Genomic DNA, 19,461 nt, shown 5'->3' with positions numbered 1-19,461 from the left:
GCAGTATTCATAACATGAGGTATTCCCTGCCAAGTGCAACCCGACATCCAGCCAATATACCAAAGCCTTTTACTAATTGCAATATGTGGGATGTCTCATGTATGCTCCCTGTGAACGTAGGGCGTAAATGTGATATCTGCACGTACTATCCTCAGAACTTCTCTGCCCCCAGGCTGGATGCCATCTTCGACCATCAGTGTGCTCACCTGAGTTGTTTGCTGCTGTATCAAGCCATTTCAGATAAGTGCCCCATTGTTTTTTTTTTTCTCCTTTTTCATGCTACTGTGTTTATGAGGTTTTTTCAGGTCATTCAAGAAAGGCAAATGCTAGGGTGGGAGACAGATTCCACATAAAGATAGTCATGACCAGTACTTATTTTGCTTAGGGCCTACCCACGAACATAAAACTTGTTCTATTTGCCAGGCCTTTGTGCCTAAGACTTTGCATAGCTGGCTGTCCTCGCTAGCTATTTATCTAGAAAACCAGTGTCTGAAATGCTTAGTGAAAGATGCTACAGAGGGTACGTGTGGGTCTTCTGCTGAGTTAATTGTGAAGAGAAAGGCCAAACATCATAGGAGTAGCTCTGCAACTGGGCCTCCTTCATCAGACATCTCTCTTGAGGCTGATGAAGGTATGGATATCTGCCCGGTCCATGGTTTTGATTCTTCAGCTGGAACTGGTTTAGAGGTCACCATGGATCTGATGATGGGCACATCCTTGGAGGCTTTGCTGACATCCTCTTTAGATATTTAGGGGGAACTGAGAATTGTGATTTCATAAGGCCCTAGGGGGATTCTGAAGTACTAGTTACAGAGGAAGTCCTGACTACAGTTGTGGAGTATAGGCATATGTCGAGCCCTTCCACTTTTCAAAAGGTGGATGTACACATGAAAAAGAGGCAAATGACCAAGCATTCCACTCCCCCCAAGAGATCCACAAAGTGAATGGCAGAGTTTTACCCAAGGCCTGTTTAATGCCCTTATGATCATTAAGTCTCCTTCTGGTGTCTCTCTCCCCACTCCGTCTTGGGACGTCTTTACCACAAAAGAGAATTAGTGAACAGGATTAATCTGAGAAAGAATTTCTTCAGATGATGAATCCTTAGCCTACTCTGCTCAGATTCCTTCTCCTATGGAGTATGTTACTCCATAAGATGAGTCTAATGGTACTGATTATCCCATAGAAGAGATTACTTTTGTGGAAATTGTTTTCAAAATGAACCAAGTTAGTGATGTGCATTAGAGATGCTAATAGAAATGCAGATGGGGCCCCCTTCTCCTTCTTCTGTTCCTCCAGTTTTGCCTGCTTTATTGGATGCTTTCATTTCAACATCCCAAACTCCATATTCTCAGCCACCGGCATCTAAGAAGCCAGACCACTTTTACTAAGTGCCAGAGGATAGCAAATTTCTCTTTAGATGTCCATCTGCTGAATCTGCTGTGGTCTCTGTGGCTTTGGGTAAACCTTCCAAATTACTGCCATCTACTTCACTTTTCCCTTTTGATAAGGAAAGCAGGTTTATGGAAAGACTGGGGAAGAAGGTCTATACTTCTGCTACTGTAGGTTTCTGTGCTATTAATTATCAGACTCACATGACCAGATATGCTTTGGCTCTTCTTTAACAGGCCGCTCAGGTTATTTATGATCTTCCTTCTCAGGTAGCAAGACAGTCAAGTAAGTGTAGTTATGATGCAGCAGAAGCTTGTTCTAGGGCAACTGCATCAGGTAGTGTTTTGAGAAGATATTCCTGGTTAAGACTTCAACCATTTCCAGATAACATTAAAGCTAAGACACTGGATGCTCCTTTGGATAATAAAGTTTTGTTTGTTTCTGGAGCTGCATAATTTGAAACACATTTTTGTCTCACCTGTACCTAAGACTGATTTTGTGTGAAAACAGGTTCTCATTCCTCTATCTAAGACTAAAAATGGTGGCAGGAGGCCTCCTTTACGAAAGACTTCTCAGTCTGTTCCTGCCCAGAAGTAGCCATGTCCTGACAAGCCAGGTATTTTGCAATTATCACTCTCGCTACAGCCTTATTCCTGTTTCCCTTCATCTTTTTCTCGTCTAGTTTGGGGAAACATTAATCAGGACATACGGGTTGTTTCCATTATTCAAAGTGTTTTTTCCATGGTATGGAAATCTCCCTAAGTGGGCATTCCTCAGTGTGCTCAGAAACAGCTGCATTTATTTCCAGAGGTCCTTCAGGACTTGTTGAATCAGGGAACAATTCAGGAGGTTCCACCCTTCACATTCCTGTTCATCCTCGTTACAAGAAATTTTTATGTTTCTCTGTTGCTTCCTTGCATTTTTAGTTCCCTGCTTTGCCCTTTGGCCTTTATACTACCCCGAGGGTATTCACCTAATGCCTAGCACCTATAGTTGCTTTCTGCAGGCTGCAAGGCATCCAAGTTTTCCCTTACTTAGACAACCTTCTGATTCAGGCATCTTCCTCAGACACTCCATTTCCCCTTCTGCAAAGCCTGAGGTTCACCATAATTTCACAAAATCATCCCTCACCCCTTCTCAGGATCATGTCTTCCTGGGGTGCATGATACAGAAAGACCTTATGCTGGCATCTGTCCCTCATTTCTTTCTTCCAAACTCTTCTCCCTCTACCCTATGTCATAGCCAGGGACTTTGTCAAACTTCTGGGATTCATGGCATCCACTATTCCAATGTTACCTCCGGCTAAACTTCACATGAGGAAGTTTCAGTGTTTCTTGAAAACAGTTTGCAGGCAGCATGCACATCCCCTAGAGATGAGTGCGCTTCTGCTGGGTGTTCAGGCTTTTTGTCCTCTTTTCCTTCCAGGTCCTTTCAAGCTGTTTACAGACAACACCACAGTCCTCTGGTATGTAAACAAACAGGGGGGATGAAAGCTTATCTTCTTTGCAGGATAGCTCTCATGGCTTATAAGCTTGCAGTTCAGTATCATATCTCTCTTCAGGCAGTGTACATTTTTTCCAGTCAGAATTATGTGGCAGACACTCTAAGCGGGTCTTTGAGTCAATACCACTAATAGATGCTTCACAGGGATGTGTTTCTAGACATTGTCCACCAGTGGGATACTCCTAAAATAAGATCTATTTGCCTCCCATCTGAACAGACAGCTTCCTCTACTTTGTGCCAGAGTCCCAAATCCTGTGGTTTGGAAGGTGGATGCCCTATCTTTTTCTTGGTAAAGGAGATTTCTTTATACATATCCCCCTTCCTCTCATTCCATAGGTCCTGTTCAAGATTCAGCAGGACAAAGCCAAAATCTTGGTGGTAATTCCCTTTTGGCCAAGACAGCATTAGTTCTCTCTTCTTCTGCATTTAGCCAAGGGCAATCATCACAAGTTACCTCACAAGATGGACCTTCTCACACAAGACAAAGGATCTCTTATCCATCCCCACCTGTGACTTTGCAGCTGACTCTGTGGGTGATAGGATTTTGATTCCTTTCAGACACCTTTTTTCTGAGGACATGCTTAGAGTTCTGCAGGAGGCCAGAAAACTCAGTAACAAGAAATCCTACTTATCCAAATGAAAGAGGTTTTCTGTTCGGTGTCTTTCACATAACTTGGACCCATTGACTGTGGATGTTCCAATGGTTCTGTCTTATTTGTGTGAATTGTACGATGCTGGGTTGGCCTATTCCTCTGTCAAGGCCCACTTGTCAGCTATTTCTTCTAGTCTGCCTTTATCTCAACCTTTAGCTTCTAGGTTTGAGGCTTAACAATTCCTCAAAGGCTTCCTACATATTAGACCTCCCAGGAAGCCTGTTCCTCCTCCTTGGGATTTTCATTTTGTTTTGGAGAAATTGACTTTGGCTCCTTTTGAGCCTGTGGCTACCTTGTTGGAAGACTGTTTTGTTGTTAGCTTTGACTTCAGCTAGATGGGTGTCTGAGCTTCAAGCCCTTATGACTTCTTCTCCTTTTTTGGTTTTCTACAAGGACAGGGTTTCCTTGCTTACTAATCCTTCATTTATACCCAGGGTTGTAAATGTGTTGTCACTTAATCATCCATTCAGTTGCCCACTTTTATCTCTTCTCCACAATCTCCTAGTGAGAAGGTATTACACACCTTGGATGTGCATAGACAACTCAGAATTTATTTGGATAAAACCAAGGCTTTCGGGAAATATGATCAGCTTTTTGTTTCTTTTCATCCCAGGTCCTCAGGATTGCCTGTTTCCAAGCAAACTATTTCCTCCTGAATTTCTAAGGCTGTTTCTTTTTTATATGTTTCTCATGGTAAGAGCCTTCTTTTTTTCTGTTAAGGTTCATTTTACTAGATTGTGGTGGCCTCTGGTGCTTTCTTCAAGGGTTTGGACACTAATTCCATTCTTGAAGCAGCTACCTAGACTTCTCTACATGCCTTCACCAAACACTACAAGTTGGATGGAATCTCCAGAGCTTGAGCTACTTTTGCTAGGGCCATTCTTCATAGCTTTTTAGAGAGCTGTATTGCCCCTTTGTCCTCCCATGTTTCATCGTGAGCTTTAGTACTCTCCCTCATGTTGTGAATACTGCAACAGTACAATAAAAGTGCATAGTATAGTTGTGTGAAATCTTACCACAATGATAGATGTTGTCCTTTTCACTATTGCAGTATTTTGTCCCTCCCTCCACACCCCCTGAGTACTGCTTTTTTTTTATTGATGTATGATTCACCTCCTTGTTTCCTTAGAAAGGCGTTCTCGGTAGGGCATTCAATTCTGAGGATAGTACATGCAGACGTCGCATTTATGCCGTACGTACATGGGGAGCATATGTGCAATGTCCCATGTACTTGCAAGTAATAAAAGGCTTTGGTATACTGGCTGGATGTCAGGTTACCCTTGACAAGGAATCCCTCATGTTGTGAATACTGCAACAGTGAAAACAAGGACATCTATCTTTATGTAAGATTTTATACAACTATACTTTCTCCCCAAACAAGGTAACTTTCTTCAAGAGGCAGAACAAACAAAAAAAAATCCCAGCCGAAAAAGTCAGGAATCGAACAAAAAACATACAAATTGGCTGGAGGATAATCCCCCTGCAAAGGAATAACTATGCCAAGTGACAGAGCACCCTTACCCCCCCCCCCCCGCTCTTCCTCCTTCCCCCAGGCTCTCTTTCAAACCTGCAGCCTGCCTGCAATTTGTGTCAAACAAATTGTTTCTGGGAATAATTTGGAGAGGATACACTTTGCAATGCATAGAAAATCCTTCCCGTTTCAGGGGAATTCCACCACACACACACGCACACACACACACACACCTTACCAGACAGAGCTGTTTCCTTCAGTGCTCCATCATATGGTAGAAGCAGAGGTCATAGAATCAGTGTCTGTGATGCACATAGACAAAGGATTTTACTCCAGATTCTTTTGAGCAGCAAAAGTGGAGCACTCCTGGAGACTTGTAATAGAGTTATCTTTTCTAAACACCTTTGCAAAAGTTTTGATATTCAAAATGCTCTCACCTTACAGTCAATCCAAGTGATGCTTCCAGACCTCTGATTCATGGTGACTCTAGATCTCTTGGAGCTTATTATCATATTTATATTGCTCTCAATTTCAGACAATTTTTCAGATTTACTATGTCTGGTTTACATTATCAGTTTACTGCATTTACCCATGGGGCGCTGTACTACATCTTGTGTGTTTACAAAATATCTGACCTCAGTGGTTTTGTATTGCCGAACCTTAGACTTCCACATTTTTCTTATTGTGATGACTTACTGATTTGTGCCTGTTCTGTATCCAGATGCTTGGAGTCATTAAATAAGGTTGCATCCCTCATTTCCAACCTAGGCTTCAAGGTGAGCCTTCTTCACACCCTTCCAGTGAATTGCTTTTCTGGGCTGTTTGCTATATACAGTAAAAAGGATGGCCTTCCTGCCAGAAAGACAAAGCTTTGACTTGTCAGGTAACTGTATTTTATAATTTCTGTATAATGTGCACTGGTGAGATTGGTTATAGAAGCTAAATATTCCTTTTTTATATGTAACTATCCAAGACCAACATGCAGCTTGAGGGACCACTCAGGTTCCTCAATAAAATTATTACAGAGTGAAGACCCTGAACTGTAGTGACAGACCTTAAGCTCGTTATTTATAGTCTCATCTCTTATGGGCTCCAGAGCAGTGATTTATGTCTGCATTATGTGCTGTTAATGTCTAGACCCACACTGATTTCATACACTTCCATGAAATAAATGGTTCTAGCATGATATAATACTAAAGATTTGAATCTCTATCAACAAATAAGAACCTGGAAGGACAGATTTATTATATTCACAATTCCTCCTTTTGGGTTAATACCAAATTCCACTTAGATACAAATTAATGAGCTTACAGTCAGATTTATTACTCAACTCTTCACCTTTTTCTGCAATAGCCTGTCTTCACATATAAAACAAAGCAATGTCCTTACTTCTTTTAAGGCAAACCTTGACAAATGAATGGCCACCAGTACATTCATCATGAACAATATGTTTTGCCCTTCTGAGGGCAGGAGGTGTGCCCCACGAGGGTGGATATTGGTAAGGTGAGTATAATCCATGGATTTTCTCTGCATTGTAAACGCTGTGAGGCTACATCAGTAAATCTTATTTTGCTGTGGTAGGCTTAACATTTCTTGGAGTATGCTCAACCAGCTAACTTAAAAAAAGGAGATTTCAGGGACAGGATGAAATAGAGCAGTGTAGTTGTATGGCATTTCATTGTGAGAAGTGGAAAAAGGGGCAGTGTAATTGCAAAGTCATGGTAACCAGAAGCTTATTTCACAATATATCCTGGAAGCGTCACATAATCAACTTATTCAAAAGCATACTTTATTCTAATGAGGCTGTAGGATTCAAACATAGTTCTCAGATTTGCAACTTTATTTCATTATGAATATTTTTCAGAATATACAAGCTGGGCATATTTTTATATTGTGTTGTGTAAGTGTATTTCAGTTACTGCACTTCCCTTTAAACAAATGCATTCACTGCTGTTATTGTATTGCATTAATATGAGCTACAGTGTTTGTCTTAGTAGTTTCAACTTCAGCTGCCTGTGAAGATCCGTTTGTGACAGCAATGTATTCAGTTCAACATAAAACAAATATTTATTCATATGATCAGTGTGTGTCTGTATATACCCATCTGCTGGCAAAGCCAAGGTTTTATTTGCAGTACTATTGTTGAGACACCAACCATAGCAAGATATATTAAATGAAGTATATTCAAGCTGAAACAAATGATTTCTGAAAGCTGCTGTTAATAAGGAGTGTGGAGACTGGAAAGTTGAACGAGGATGAAACTCCAGAATGATGTTTATACAAGTCCAGGGTTAGTAACACATTGTACCAGTGTTGGCTTGTATTTTTTTCTTAGTTGCTACAGGCCTCAGGAGTGTCTTTTGTAATATACCTTTTTCACAATTGGCATGCTATAGTTTATGTGATAACAATCTTTGAATTGCATTTCCGTCTTTGTATAGGTGCAGTGTTTGAACCTTTTGGTTTTTGACAGGGTACTGGAGGTTCACTATCAAGCACAGAGGGAAAGTTATGAGAATGAAATCGAAACACTGAACCTGAAAACTGAACACCTCAGTCAAGAAATTGGTCACTTGCAAGCATTATTCAAGGAAGAAAATAACACAAAGCATAGCATTAAGGAGGAATTGGCAAGGCTTACCAAAGAAAACATGGTAAAGTTACTTTTATATTCAGGTATCTGTAAGATGACAGAAAAATCATGTTTTATGTTGTCTAGCGTCAAGAAATGAGTTTTATGGTATCACTGTGTATGTTTTTTTTTTTTTTTTTTGGAAACTAATATTTATTGATGATTCTTCAGACAAGAAAATCTATTTTTTAATGCATGTATGCTACATGAAGGTATTGTATTCCATGTTCTTTATGTGGCTCATCAGGTCTCTAGTTGTAGTCCTTAAAACTATGTCAGGTGATTTGATGGGAAAACTGTATCTTGTGTAGCTATTCATTGACAGTTACAACATAAAGCATGTACAGTACAACTATTTTTAAACATTTATGATTTCCATTTTTCTGTGTAATCGGTTGAAATTTAGGGTTCCCTTTATCAGTTTTACGTGTAGATTGATGCTTGCTTGACACTGTGGTAACATAGAATACAGCTTTGCAGGTGTATGTTTTGGCCTCCCTGAAGGGAGAGGGACTTATGAAGGAGTATTTGACATGCAATGCTATCTACATGACCCCACATGTATCCTGACAGGTGCATTGTTTCTGGCATATAAATGTGATCGTTATGATACTCGTTTCACTGCATAGTGATACGTTTAGAAAATTATACTTAATGCAGTATTATGTGTTGAGCCATAAGTAATACATCTCTGTTCTATTACACATGTTTTAATATCTCTTTTTAATGATTGTGAACCTGTACTGTCTACCACCTAAGACAACAAAGCAAGCTGTTGAAATTGTAATGAGTACAGATACAGTGACAGAGATTACAGTTGACAAGGCTGTACAAAAGGATGATCAGACAGATAGTGTTGTGCTTTTAAGACAAATATGCTTAAGAGATTTTTTTTCATTAATTCAGAATATCCCATTCATAGATTTTTTGGATTGTTTCTTCTCTTTCAGCTCTCTCACTTTAATTTATTCTCAAGCACTATTCCCTATTCATGCCCCTTTCATTTCGTATGTGAGAAATATATTGGTTTAATATTAAGATCTCTGTCTTACAGTTCCAAGGCCCATTGTTTAAGATTAACCTCTTCTTGCTATCTGCATGCTTTTACATTATTTACTTGTGTCTGTACCAGTTTCTAATGGATATCATGCCTTCCTCTTTACCAAACATGCCAGTTGCATCAGTATTCTAAATTGTCTATGGCTGTTAAATTTTCCCATGCTTATATTGCCTGGTTTATAGCTGAAAGGGATTCAAGATGGTCCAGTTCACTTACTCAGTTGACGTACACCCACACACACACAAAAACATGCTGAGTGGCAAAGCCCTTGAGGTTGTCACCATACAGGAATAGAGCTTTGTTACTACCCTGTCCATTAAAAGTCCCTCCTGTGTTAAACATCAGTGCAGGAGTCTAATAGCACACACTTCCACTTATGTACACCATTGCACCAGTCTTATTTGTTCTGGTGCCGTTCCTGACTGTCTTCTATGTACTATCTAACATTTACAGAACAGCACAGAAACTAGCAATTCTTTCCTGAGGGAGGTCAGCTGCCCTCTTACGTCTCAGATCTCCACACTCAATAGTCTACAAGACACCCAGGTGGTCATTAAATTCAAATTACTAGTAATGGCAAATGGGAACCACCTTTGTGCTACTAGGCCAGCTGCAGCTGTGGAAGTTTGAAATGTCAGTTGTGAATCTGACTCCCATCAAGGAAGAGAATGCATGGCAGGATGAACTGCTTAGATAGATGAGAATTGCAAATGTAATCCATCATCACCCTGACCTCAACACCTCTCCATAGCTCTATATGGAACTTAAACAAAGAGCTGAATTTTTACTAGGGTCTTACTTAAACGTTTGCAGCTAGAAACATTCCCTACCTTGTGCTGGCAAACTTAGTTTTTTGAGAAGCTAAGTCAGATTGCACTAATCACAGCTTTATAGTTTGTGGCCCAAAAGTATGGGAATTTTTAATCTAGGCTTTAAAAGATTAAACCTGTGGCACAAAAGTCTGCTCAGACAAATACAAATTACCTTCAACATGTAGCATTTCTTAAACCCTTGCCAGTCAGTATGTTCTCCTCTTCCTTTTATTTTACATTATTGGTTGATTTCGTAGTTGTTATATTTAAAGCCCTGTACAAATTGTAAATGTTATTTCTCATACTCATTTTCATTTTTGTAAGTAGCATTTCTTTGTATTTCCATATCCCTGCACAGCTTTTTGCATCTTTTCTGTATGTATACTGATGTTCATTTTCAATATTTGCTAGTTTGTAATTACCATTTTCTGTTCCTGCTTTACTCTCTGTATTACTGCTATTTATTTATTCACTAGTACTGAGCCTGAAATTGGTTCATATGCATCAGTGATCTACCCCATTAGACAAATACAAGTAATATAAACAAATACATTATATTGAATATTACAATAAATAAAACATTTGTATATCTGTTTTGGGTGTGACACTTATGAAATAGTTACCTGCAGCTTCACATGAAAGTCTATCCCTAATAGCTTAATGATGTTTATTTAACATTTTGGCTTAGAGGAACTTAAGTAATATCACACTGTTGCATCTTGTAAAGGTATAAGATGTACTTGAAAACAAAGATAATACTTATGTTATGATCCAGGACCCACAAGGAAAAAAAGCAGGATGTGGTTCTGTTAATATATATATATATATATATATATATATATATATATATATATTTGTCAGAGTTGCATGGTATCACATATGTATTTTTAGGACATGCTTCGAGAGACATTTAACCGCCATAAGGAATCATTCAAGGCTTCCAAGTATTGTAGAGCCAGCTAATGTGATAAGACCTGTGAGGAAAAAAGACATGGGGATGTCAACAGCTATCCTTCCTTGGAGTACAGTAGATTTAGATGAAAAGAGTGATGTATTTATCTGGTGCCTTTCTGGTTGGGGACACTGCATTACTCATAAACAGATATGACATGTTTCAGGGGAAATCCAGGAGCACAGGGTAGAGAAGTGATTTGCTCAGGGTCACAAAACATACAGCTGGAGAATTTGGGATTAAAGTGCAGGTCTTCCAAGGCCAACACGTCTGTACTGTATTGCTGCTACACCATACCTGTAGCCTGGCTGATGCTTCCAGTATCTGCAGTTCGAAACAAGGTGGTTGAGCAGCAGCTATGTAGAATTCCTCCAAGAGCCATTTTTTAAAGTGCCACTTATTTATTAGTCAGTTGAGTGAAGTAACCCAAAACAACAAGCCAAGTCATCAAGCAGTTATTTAAGTACAATTGCACAGGTACAAGCAAATTAAGCACATACTAAGGTATTCAAACGTAACTGTCTTGGTAATTGTTCAGTATGTAATAGGAATATTACATATCCTATCAGTATAAACATAACAAAATATAGATACACACAAAAAAAATTAACATCCAGTTTTAAGTGTTGTTATCCAATGAATTGTGGTCACATGACCTGTCTTCCTTCAGTTACCTATGACTGGGAAAACTAACAAGCAGAAATTGCTCCTCTGATGTTTCTAAACCCTTAGGATGCAGTGCAGTATGGGAATGTGTATCAGTGTGTAAGGAGTGGGAGGAAGGCTGGAAAAAGTGCTAGCAAATTTATAAGAGTCTGACATAAACAGTACCCATTGGTGGTTTCTTTAATAAGTAGTGGAAAGTGCACCCAGAATTGGTGGGAATACTGCGGACAACAGTTGTGTGAATAGTTGTAGAGAACCATGACATGAGATCTTACAAAAGCACATTTATTAGGCACAAATTAAACAACTAAACAAACATGAACAACAGAGTCATTTCTCACCACTTAACAATATTTCTACAACTCCTTTTTTCCAGATCTCTTTTGTTCAAATGGTGACTTATGTCAAATGTTCTTAATTTGATTTGACATGGCCTTTGTCACCATCACATTAAAATAGGACTTCTAAATTGTTATTTAAAAAAAACAGAAAAGATAACTCATTTCAGAATGCTGATTGTACCACATTTTGAGAAGCAGTCAGTTTCATGGAAGGTTTACTGATGATCGCATCTCTTGAACTGTAATTCTGCCTCTTATAAAATGTATACTAACTCTTTCATGTAGATTTAAGGATTACACACACACGCACATATATATATATATATATATATATATATGTGTGTATATATTTTATATATATATATATATATATATATATACGTATCTTGCATGCATATTTATTTGTCTGGCAGTTAGTTAGCACAAAGGATTAATGATCTGAGTTGTTAACTGCTGCTTCCTGTAGTCAAGGGTAGAGGGTCCGACTTCTTCCACTTCCTTTTCCCTACTGTGTGACTCTGAGCAAGTCATGAAACCAGACAGCAGTCCTGGGTGACTCCTGAAGAGGAACATTTGTTTCATTAGGATTACTCATTTAGCAAATATAGAAAACAATTATAATAAAATGTATACAATTATATTAACCTTTTTTTAATAATTTATTTGTATAGGTAAGTAAACTGGACCACTAAAGCTATTTTTCAATCGTGACCTTGCTACATACAGAAAGTAAATGGAAAATCAGAAACAAAATGATTTAGTTACAGATTAAATGTGTAACATTGTATAATATAGTAATTAGAATAAAGAAATATAAAATGAAATACAGACTTGACAAACTAATAGATACCAACTATAGCTACAGATTAAGCATATGTTACATTCCATAGTAGAGCAAAAGCAGACACAGAGAGAGAGGGAAATTATAAACCACAATACCAGTCACTTACTAACACACATAAATACTCAGTCACATCACAGCCTATATAAGCTTCAGTTAACTGCATAATTCTCAACATGGAAACATTGAGCATCTGAACAAAAGCTCTTCAAAGTAGGTACTTCCAGCCAAAAATCTATTCACATGATTAGCGTAAAATGTGCACAGTGAATAGCACAACTCCTGTCACTTCCACTACTTGGATGGATAAGTATAAAGGCATAGGGGTACTAACTATTGATGTGAAGTTGTTCTATCTCGATGTTCATTCTTACAGATGGGTGCGGAGCCAATCCTCATCTCCGAGTCGGCCTAGACAAAGCTCGAGGTCTTCAAATAGCTCGAGGCCAAGTCCCTATCCCATGATGCACCTAGAGTTACCTCAGATCTGATAGATCGGAGGTTCTCACTAGCTCAGGCCAGTAAAACCTTATGTTTTCAAATAGCAGCTATCTTTATTAATAAAGTTAGAATGTGCTTAGCAGTTAGTATTGTGTCCATTCAGACAGTGATTTCTGTCACAGCTTGATACTTTATCTTTGTTTAGATAAATACTTGTGTGTGTGTGTGTGTGTGTGTGTGTGACTTTTAGCTTGCATATTTCAAAGGGCATTTTGATTGTTGTTACTGTTTAAATTTATTTGAGTGTGTACAGTTTGACAGTAATCTTTTTTGATACTGTGGTTTGTACAGTATGGCTGACCAAGGCCAATACCCTAAGTCAGGATTTAAAAAATGCCTCAAATGTGGCCAGAAAATGTCTGTCACTGACAGTCATGTTAACTGTGTGCATTGTTTAGGAGCATTACATCTACAAAATAGCTGCTGCATATTTCATTCTTTCTCTTCCAGGGTTCTCCAGGAGAGAAAGAGGAAGTTGATTGGGAGGTTTGCTGAAACCCTCTTTCCAGGAAGCTTTGAGCGGCCAAGATGGATTCAGTAAGTCCTCAAAGTCTTCCAAGACTTCTGAGAGTAAAAAATCCAAAAAGTCTTCGACATCGGCTCCACAGACATTGGAGCCGACCATCTTATCTTTTCGGAGCTGGTCCCCAGTCCTGGAACCGGTATCCGAAGTACCTAAGTCTCCTCTGTTACAGTCGGTACCACTCTCTATCCACTCATCTCAGTCTTCGATCAGCCTTTCCAATTTGGATATGGATCATGTGGTGCAGAAGCTCTTACAGGCACCGGCCTTTGCTAAATTCTTATCGGCTCTGACCCAAGCGACTTTGGACCCGAAGACCCTTTTGCCAGCTACTACTGTTCCTCCTTTGAGCCATACCAGTCCTTCGGAGCCAGAGGAGTCTGACATGTTGATCGTGGAGAGTTTGGAGCTGACACCTACTCCAGTGTCTTCAGTTCTGTTTAGTCTGATGTCCTCGGCACCGATCAAGGAATCTGGGGAGCAACACTCTCTAGTCGGGTCCGAGGAGGATAGTTGGACTAACTTGTTGGATCCGACTCTGCCTCTTGGGGCTTCGGCTCGGATGAGCTCGGCTCCTACCTCTGGCTTGGAGCCCACTGTCCCAGTGCCAGGGGTATTGACAGTTTCCTTGGATACGTCAGTCCTTTTGCAGTGGAGCAGAGGTGCCTTTGAAGCCATGAGGAGAGTCATGTCTCCTAAGACATCTTCGACCACAGGTCCGGCTTCTTCCTCCCCATAGTGCCTGCGTGTGCTTCTGCTCCACACATCCTTGCCAAGTGTAGATACCCAGAGCCTCAGGAAGCCTCATTGGGTGGCCCATGCTCTTCTGAGACCTCACCAGAAGCTCCCACTGATGAGGTTCCCAGGAAGAGAGTTTGTAAGAGGAAGCATCTAGACTCCCCACAGGAGTCACTGACATCTGATATTGACTTGGATGAATCGGAAGGGTCTCCACAGTCCCTCTCTGAGGATATCTTATTTGCTGAGATACTAGAAATCCATAGGTAGAGGGGTGACTGCCAGTTCATCAACCCTACTGAAGACGAGTCGGTTCTCCTGAAGGCTTTCAGGTCTCAGCTCTCCACCTGTTGGGTGTCTCCACCCTTTGATGAGCTTATGCAGCTGGTCTCACGAAGGGCGTGGGAGTCTCCGGACACCATGGAGCCTGTCCCTAGGAGGCCTAATAAATTTATCTCTGCTCCCCAAGACAAATCCTTTCTGACCAAGGATGTGGCAGTTGATGCCATGATGGTGGTGGCGGCAGCCACCAGAAAGGAAATTTCAGAAATTTCTTCTTCTATCCATCCTCCTAACAGAGATTCCAGGATCATGCATAGATATGGGAAGTGCACTTACAGTTCAGCGACTTTTGCACTGCATTCGCTCAACTATCTAACCCACTTCACGAGACTGCAAAGAGATCTCCTTAAAGAGCTGGGAGATACTTTTCAGGATACAGTAGCTGCAGGAGCTTCAGACAAAGTTGCCTCCTAGCTTGCTACCCTCAACTCCATTGTTAACTCATCCATGCGCCTCATTTTGTATGCAGCTGAAGGTATGAGCAGGGCAGTGGGTACAGGAATTGCTCTTAGGAGACACTCCTGGATGTGCTTGTGTTCCTTCACAGAGCCCTTCAAGTCTTCCTTTGTAAATACCCCTTTTGATGGCTCATCCCTTTTCAGGCCCAATGTTAAGGAAACTTTGACCAGTTGTGAGCAGGAAGGAAAGACTGTCTGCCATCAGAGTCTGTTTTTCCACCCCTACCTGACCCTACCCCAAGGGTCAAAGGGGAAGGAAAATGTGGTTCCAAAAAGCCCAAGGAGCCTTTCAGGACACACGTGGTGAACCCACCTCCAGGGGCAGAGGAGGGGGCAATAATGGAAGACACCGCCCTTGCGGCAGAGGGGGTCTGCAAAACCAGGGCGACATAGATCACTTCTATGGGAAGCCCTACCAGTGCTCCTGAAAGGAAGCCCGACTGTCCTACTCTGGAGGCAGTCGGAGGTTGCTTATCTTTGTATCCAGACGCCTGGCTCTTAAATAACAAACGACAACTGGGTACAAAGTATAATTTCCAGAGGATACTTCATTCCTTTCACCATACCGTCTCCACCGACAAGGAAAATCCTGGACGTTCCACGCAGTTACAGGGAACAAGTAACAGTAGAGGTCCAAATGTTGCTAAGAAAAAGAGTCATCCAACCAGTCCCAGCAGACCAGGCAGGATCCAGAACTTACTCAAGATTCTTTTTAGTTCAAAAAAAGACAGGGGACTGGAGACCTATATTGGACCTCATCAGGCTAAACAAATCTGTCAAGAAAGAGAAGTTTCGGATGGTCACGCTTCTGTCGATACTTCCCTTTTTAGGGAAAGACAATTGGATGTGCTCGATAGATCTCCAGGATGCGTACTACCACATAAAAATGGCCAGACCATCCAGGGATTATCTGCGCTTCCGGCTGGGAGCCAGTCATTACCAGTTTTGAGCCCTGCCCTTTGGTCTCACTACAGCCCCCAGAGTGTTCACCAAATGTATGGCAATGGTCAGGGCTCACCTGAGATGTTTGGGATTCCAGGTGTTTCCGTACCTAGATGATTGGCTCCTCACCGCCACCACCAGGCATCAACTCATTCAAGCCAGAGACTCCACTCTGTCACTCTGCAGCCAGCTGGGCATTACAATAAACTCAGAAAAATCTGCCTTGTCACCATTGCAACATACCGTTTTTATTGGAGTAGAACGGGACACCACCACCACCATGCTGAGACTTCCACTAGAAAGAGTTTTACTACTCCATCAGCAGGTCTGCAATCTGATATCCAAAAACAAGGCTCCAGCATCAGAAGTTCTAAAATTGTTAGGTATGATGGCAGCTGCAATTCTGGCCATACTGCTGGGTCGCATGCACATGTGGATACTGCAGTTGCTGCTGTTCACTCAATGGTCTTACCAAGAGCTCCCCTTGTCTCATCTGATAATGATCACAAACTCTTGCAAAAGGGATCTTCAGTGGTGGTTGACCTCTCTTCATGTCACAATAGGTTATCCCTTTGTTCTACCCCCACCAGCAGCCACAATGACCACGGACGCTTCCCTGATAGGGTGGGGGGGAGGCATTTTCAGGGAAGAACAGCCAAAGACACATGGACCAATCAAGAGACACACCTGCATATCAGTGTCCTAGAGATGAAAGATGAGAGCAGTACTTTTGGCGTTGCAGTACTTCCAGGACTCCCTTCCTCTTGTTACGATTGTGATTCAGACATACAACATGTCAGTCTTCTGGTACTTGAACAAACAAGGAGGAACCAGGTCATATCCCCTTTGTCGTGAGGCCCTAAGAGCACTTTCTGTTAGCAAAGCATATCCCGGGGAAATCCAATGTGAATAGCAGACAAGCTGAGCAGAGCAATTTTGTTGTCCCACGTGTGGTCCCTCAAGAAACAAATAGTGGGCAGGATATTCCACAGGTCAGGCCAGCCTTGCTGCAACCTTTTTGCCAGTCACATAAACACGAAATGCAGAAGCTACTTTGCCCTAATTCCCCCTCTGGGAGAAGCCCCAAGGGAAGCACTCGTTCACGATTAGCCTCCGGGTCTCCTCTATGCTTTTTCTCCAATCCAGTTGACACCCAAGGTACAACGGAAAGCAAAAACCCTGGGAAGGACCATCAATTTTTTAACCTCTCATTGGCCTCATCAGATTTGGTTCTCTTTCCTTCAACTTTATCTTTTGGCAGAACCTTGGATTCTGGACCCAGTTCTGGATCTTCTGATGCACTCATCAGGGGAACTTCATCCCTCTCTGCGGTCCCTGAAGCTGACAGCTTGGCTGCTCCAGTTCCCATCATAGCCAGGTTCCATAACCTTTCCAATGAGATAAAGCAAATTCTCTTATCCTTTCATAAATCCTCTACGAGGAAGCTATACCTTAGCAAATGGAAAAAAAATTCTGTTTGGGCCTCTCAAAACAATATTGATCCTTATCAAGCCCCTATGGCCTCCATTTTAGAGTTCTTGACTATGATTTTCAACAAAGCAGCTGCAGCAGCAACAGTTTGTGTTCAACTTGCTGCCATTTCTAATTTTCATCTTGGATTTCAAGGATTGAACATTATGTCACACAAACTATCCAAAGCCTTTCTCAAAGGGACCTTTTAGCTCAGACCACCTGTGAAATCTCCCTATTCCCCATGGAATCTAAATTTTATGGTTTCCCACATTATTCTTCCTCCATTTTGAACCAGCTTCCTCATGTGACCTCAAATTTTTGTCATGGAAGGCTATCTTTTTAGTGGTAATCACGTCTGCCCGCAGAGTGTCAGAGCTTCAAGCCTTGTCCATTAAGCCCCCTTATTTGATTTTCCATGCTGACAGAGTCTCTCTTTGAACAAATCCCTCCTTTTTGCCTAAAGTTTTCACTGAAACTAATCTTAATCAGATTATTGATTTGCCAGTTTTCTTCCCCAGTCACTCCAACAACCTAGAATACATGCTGCACAAACTTGATGTCCACAGACAACTCAGATTTTACTTGGATAGAACAAAAGATTTTAGGAAATCTGAACAGCTTTTTGTTTCCTTTTCAGACTCCAGGAAAGGTATGCCAGTGGCTCAAACAACTCTGTCTAAGTGGTTATCCGATTGTATCACATTTGCTTATTCAGCTGCCAAATATGCCCTTACAACACAAAATTAAAGCTCACTCAACCAGAGCAGTTTCTACATCCTCTGCTTTACTGCCATACTTCCTATTGATAACATTTGTGCAGCAGCCACTTGGTCAAGACCTCATACCTTTATCACTCATTACAAAGTTGACAGGGCCTCCAAGGATAGGGCCTCCTTTGGATCCACTATCCTGAAAAATATACTCTCGTGAGCCACCTGAGATAGATGGTGCTTGGGACGCTACCCATCTGTAAGAATGAACGGCGAGATAGAACACCTTCACATAAAGAAGTTATGTACTTACCATAAAGTTCCATGTGAGCTGTTCATCTCACCTTCATTCTTACTTCCCACACTCATACCCCCTCCTGGGCTTTTCAAAGACCGAGATACTGGACTCTTCCTGTTTGCTCAACCCTTCTATAGTTTTCCTCTTATGGAGTGATAGAATGACATATGGTATTATTATACGTAACAAACAAGATCTGAGGTAACTCTGGGTGCATCATGGGATAGGGACTTGGCCTTGGGCTATTTGAAGACCTCGAGTTTTGTAGTAGGCCGACTTGAAGCTGAGGATCGGCTCCCAACCCATCTGTAAGAATGAAGGCGAGATGAACAACTCACATGGAACGTTATGGTAAGTACATAACTTATTTTTATTCTAAGTGATTTTAAGCAAAACTGCCTAAGGTCCCTGAGAAGTGGCATTCCCAAATTCATAGCCAATATTAACCTTATGCATTTAATCTACAGTGCTACCCATCCACATCTCTGAACCAACAACCACTCCCTCTTGGATCTTCTAATCACTGACAACCCTCCCATTATTTATAATATATCTGTACTTCCATCCTCATTAAGTGGCAGCTCCAGGATAATCCTCTAAATTATCCACCAGTCATCAAAACTGCAGCCTCCCCGGCTAGTTACCTTGAGACAGTCCACCACCAGTACAGAAAACTTAAAAAAAAACAACTTGCAACTTTTGACTGGTTTCCCATTACCAGCTTACAGAACTCAATCTCTTAGGTCTTACACCTACCCTCCTTCAACGTCAAGACAAATTATTTTTTCTCATGCAGGGCCTTTTCAAATACAGCAGAATCCCCTGGCTAAACACTGAACTGAAAGCTCTATTCAAATTTAGGGACAATGTGTGGTTTTCATAGAGACAAAACCTCTGACAAGAAAATTATACTACTTTTACCTCTCTGCATAACCTAGCTAAGCCAACTGTTTAAATATAAACAACTTATTCTGCTAGGCAAATCAAACACTGCTGACAAGAGGTAAATCTTCTCATTGGCTGAAAATCCACAGATCCCACCACAGATCCTACCTCCTCACTTATCACTCTCCGGACCTCTCAAGGCTGACTTTTAACCTCTAACTTTCTCAACAAATTCAGCCACATCCCTAGTACCACAACCTCTGTCTCTTCC

At 41.1% G+C, this 19,461-nt stretch overlaps 1 protein-coding gene across 1 annotated transcript in view; it reads left to right on the top strand.

Annotated features, from left to right (window-relative positions):
* MYO5C (myosin VC) overlaps positions 1–19,461 on the top strand; it is a 1,763,334-nt gene that overhangs the window by 1,008,671 nt on the left and 735,202 nt on the right. Inside the window, exon 17 of the mRNA XM_044078824.1 lies at positions 7,490–7,670. Within this exon, the coding sequence (XP_043934759.1) occupies positions 7,490–7,670 (181 nt within the window). The remainder of the gene's footprint in view (positions 1–7,489; positions 7,671–19,461) is intronic.

Source organism: Protopterus annectens, chromosome 7.part1, assembly GCF_019279795.1.
Source record: "Protopterus annectens isolate FY-2018-M chromosome 7.part1, PAN1.0, whole genome shotgun sequence".
NCBI classification, from domain to species: Eukaryota; Metazoa; Chordata; order Ceratodontiformes; family Protopteridae; genus Protopterus; species Protopterus annectens.
Note: the sequence above shows the minus strand (reverse complement) of the source record. Positions and strands in the feature narration are given on the sequence as shown.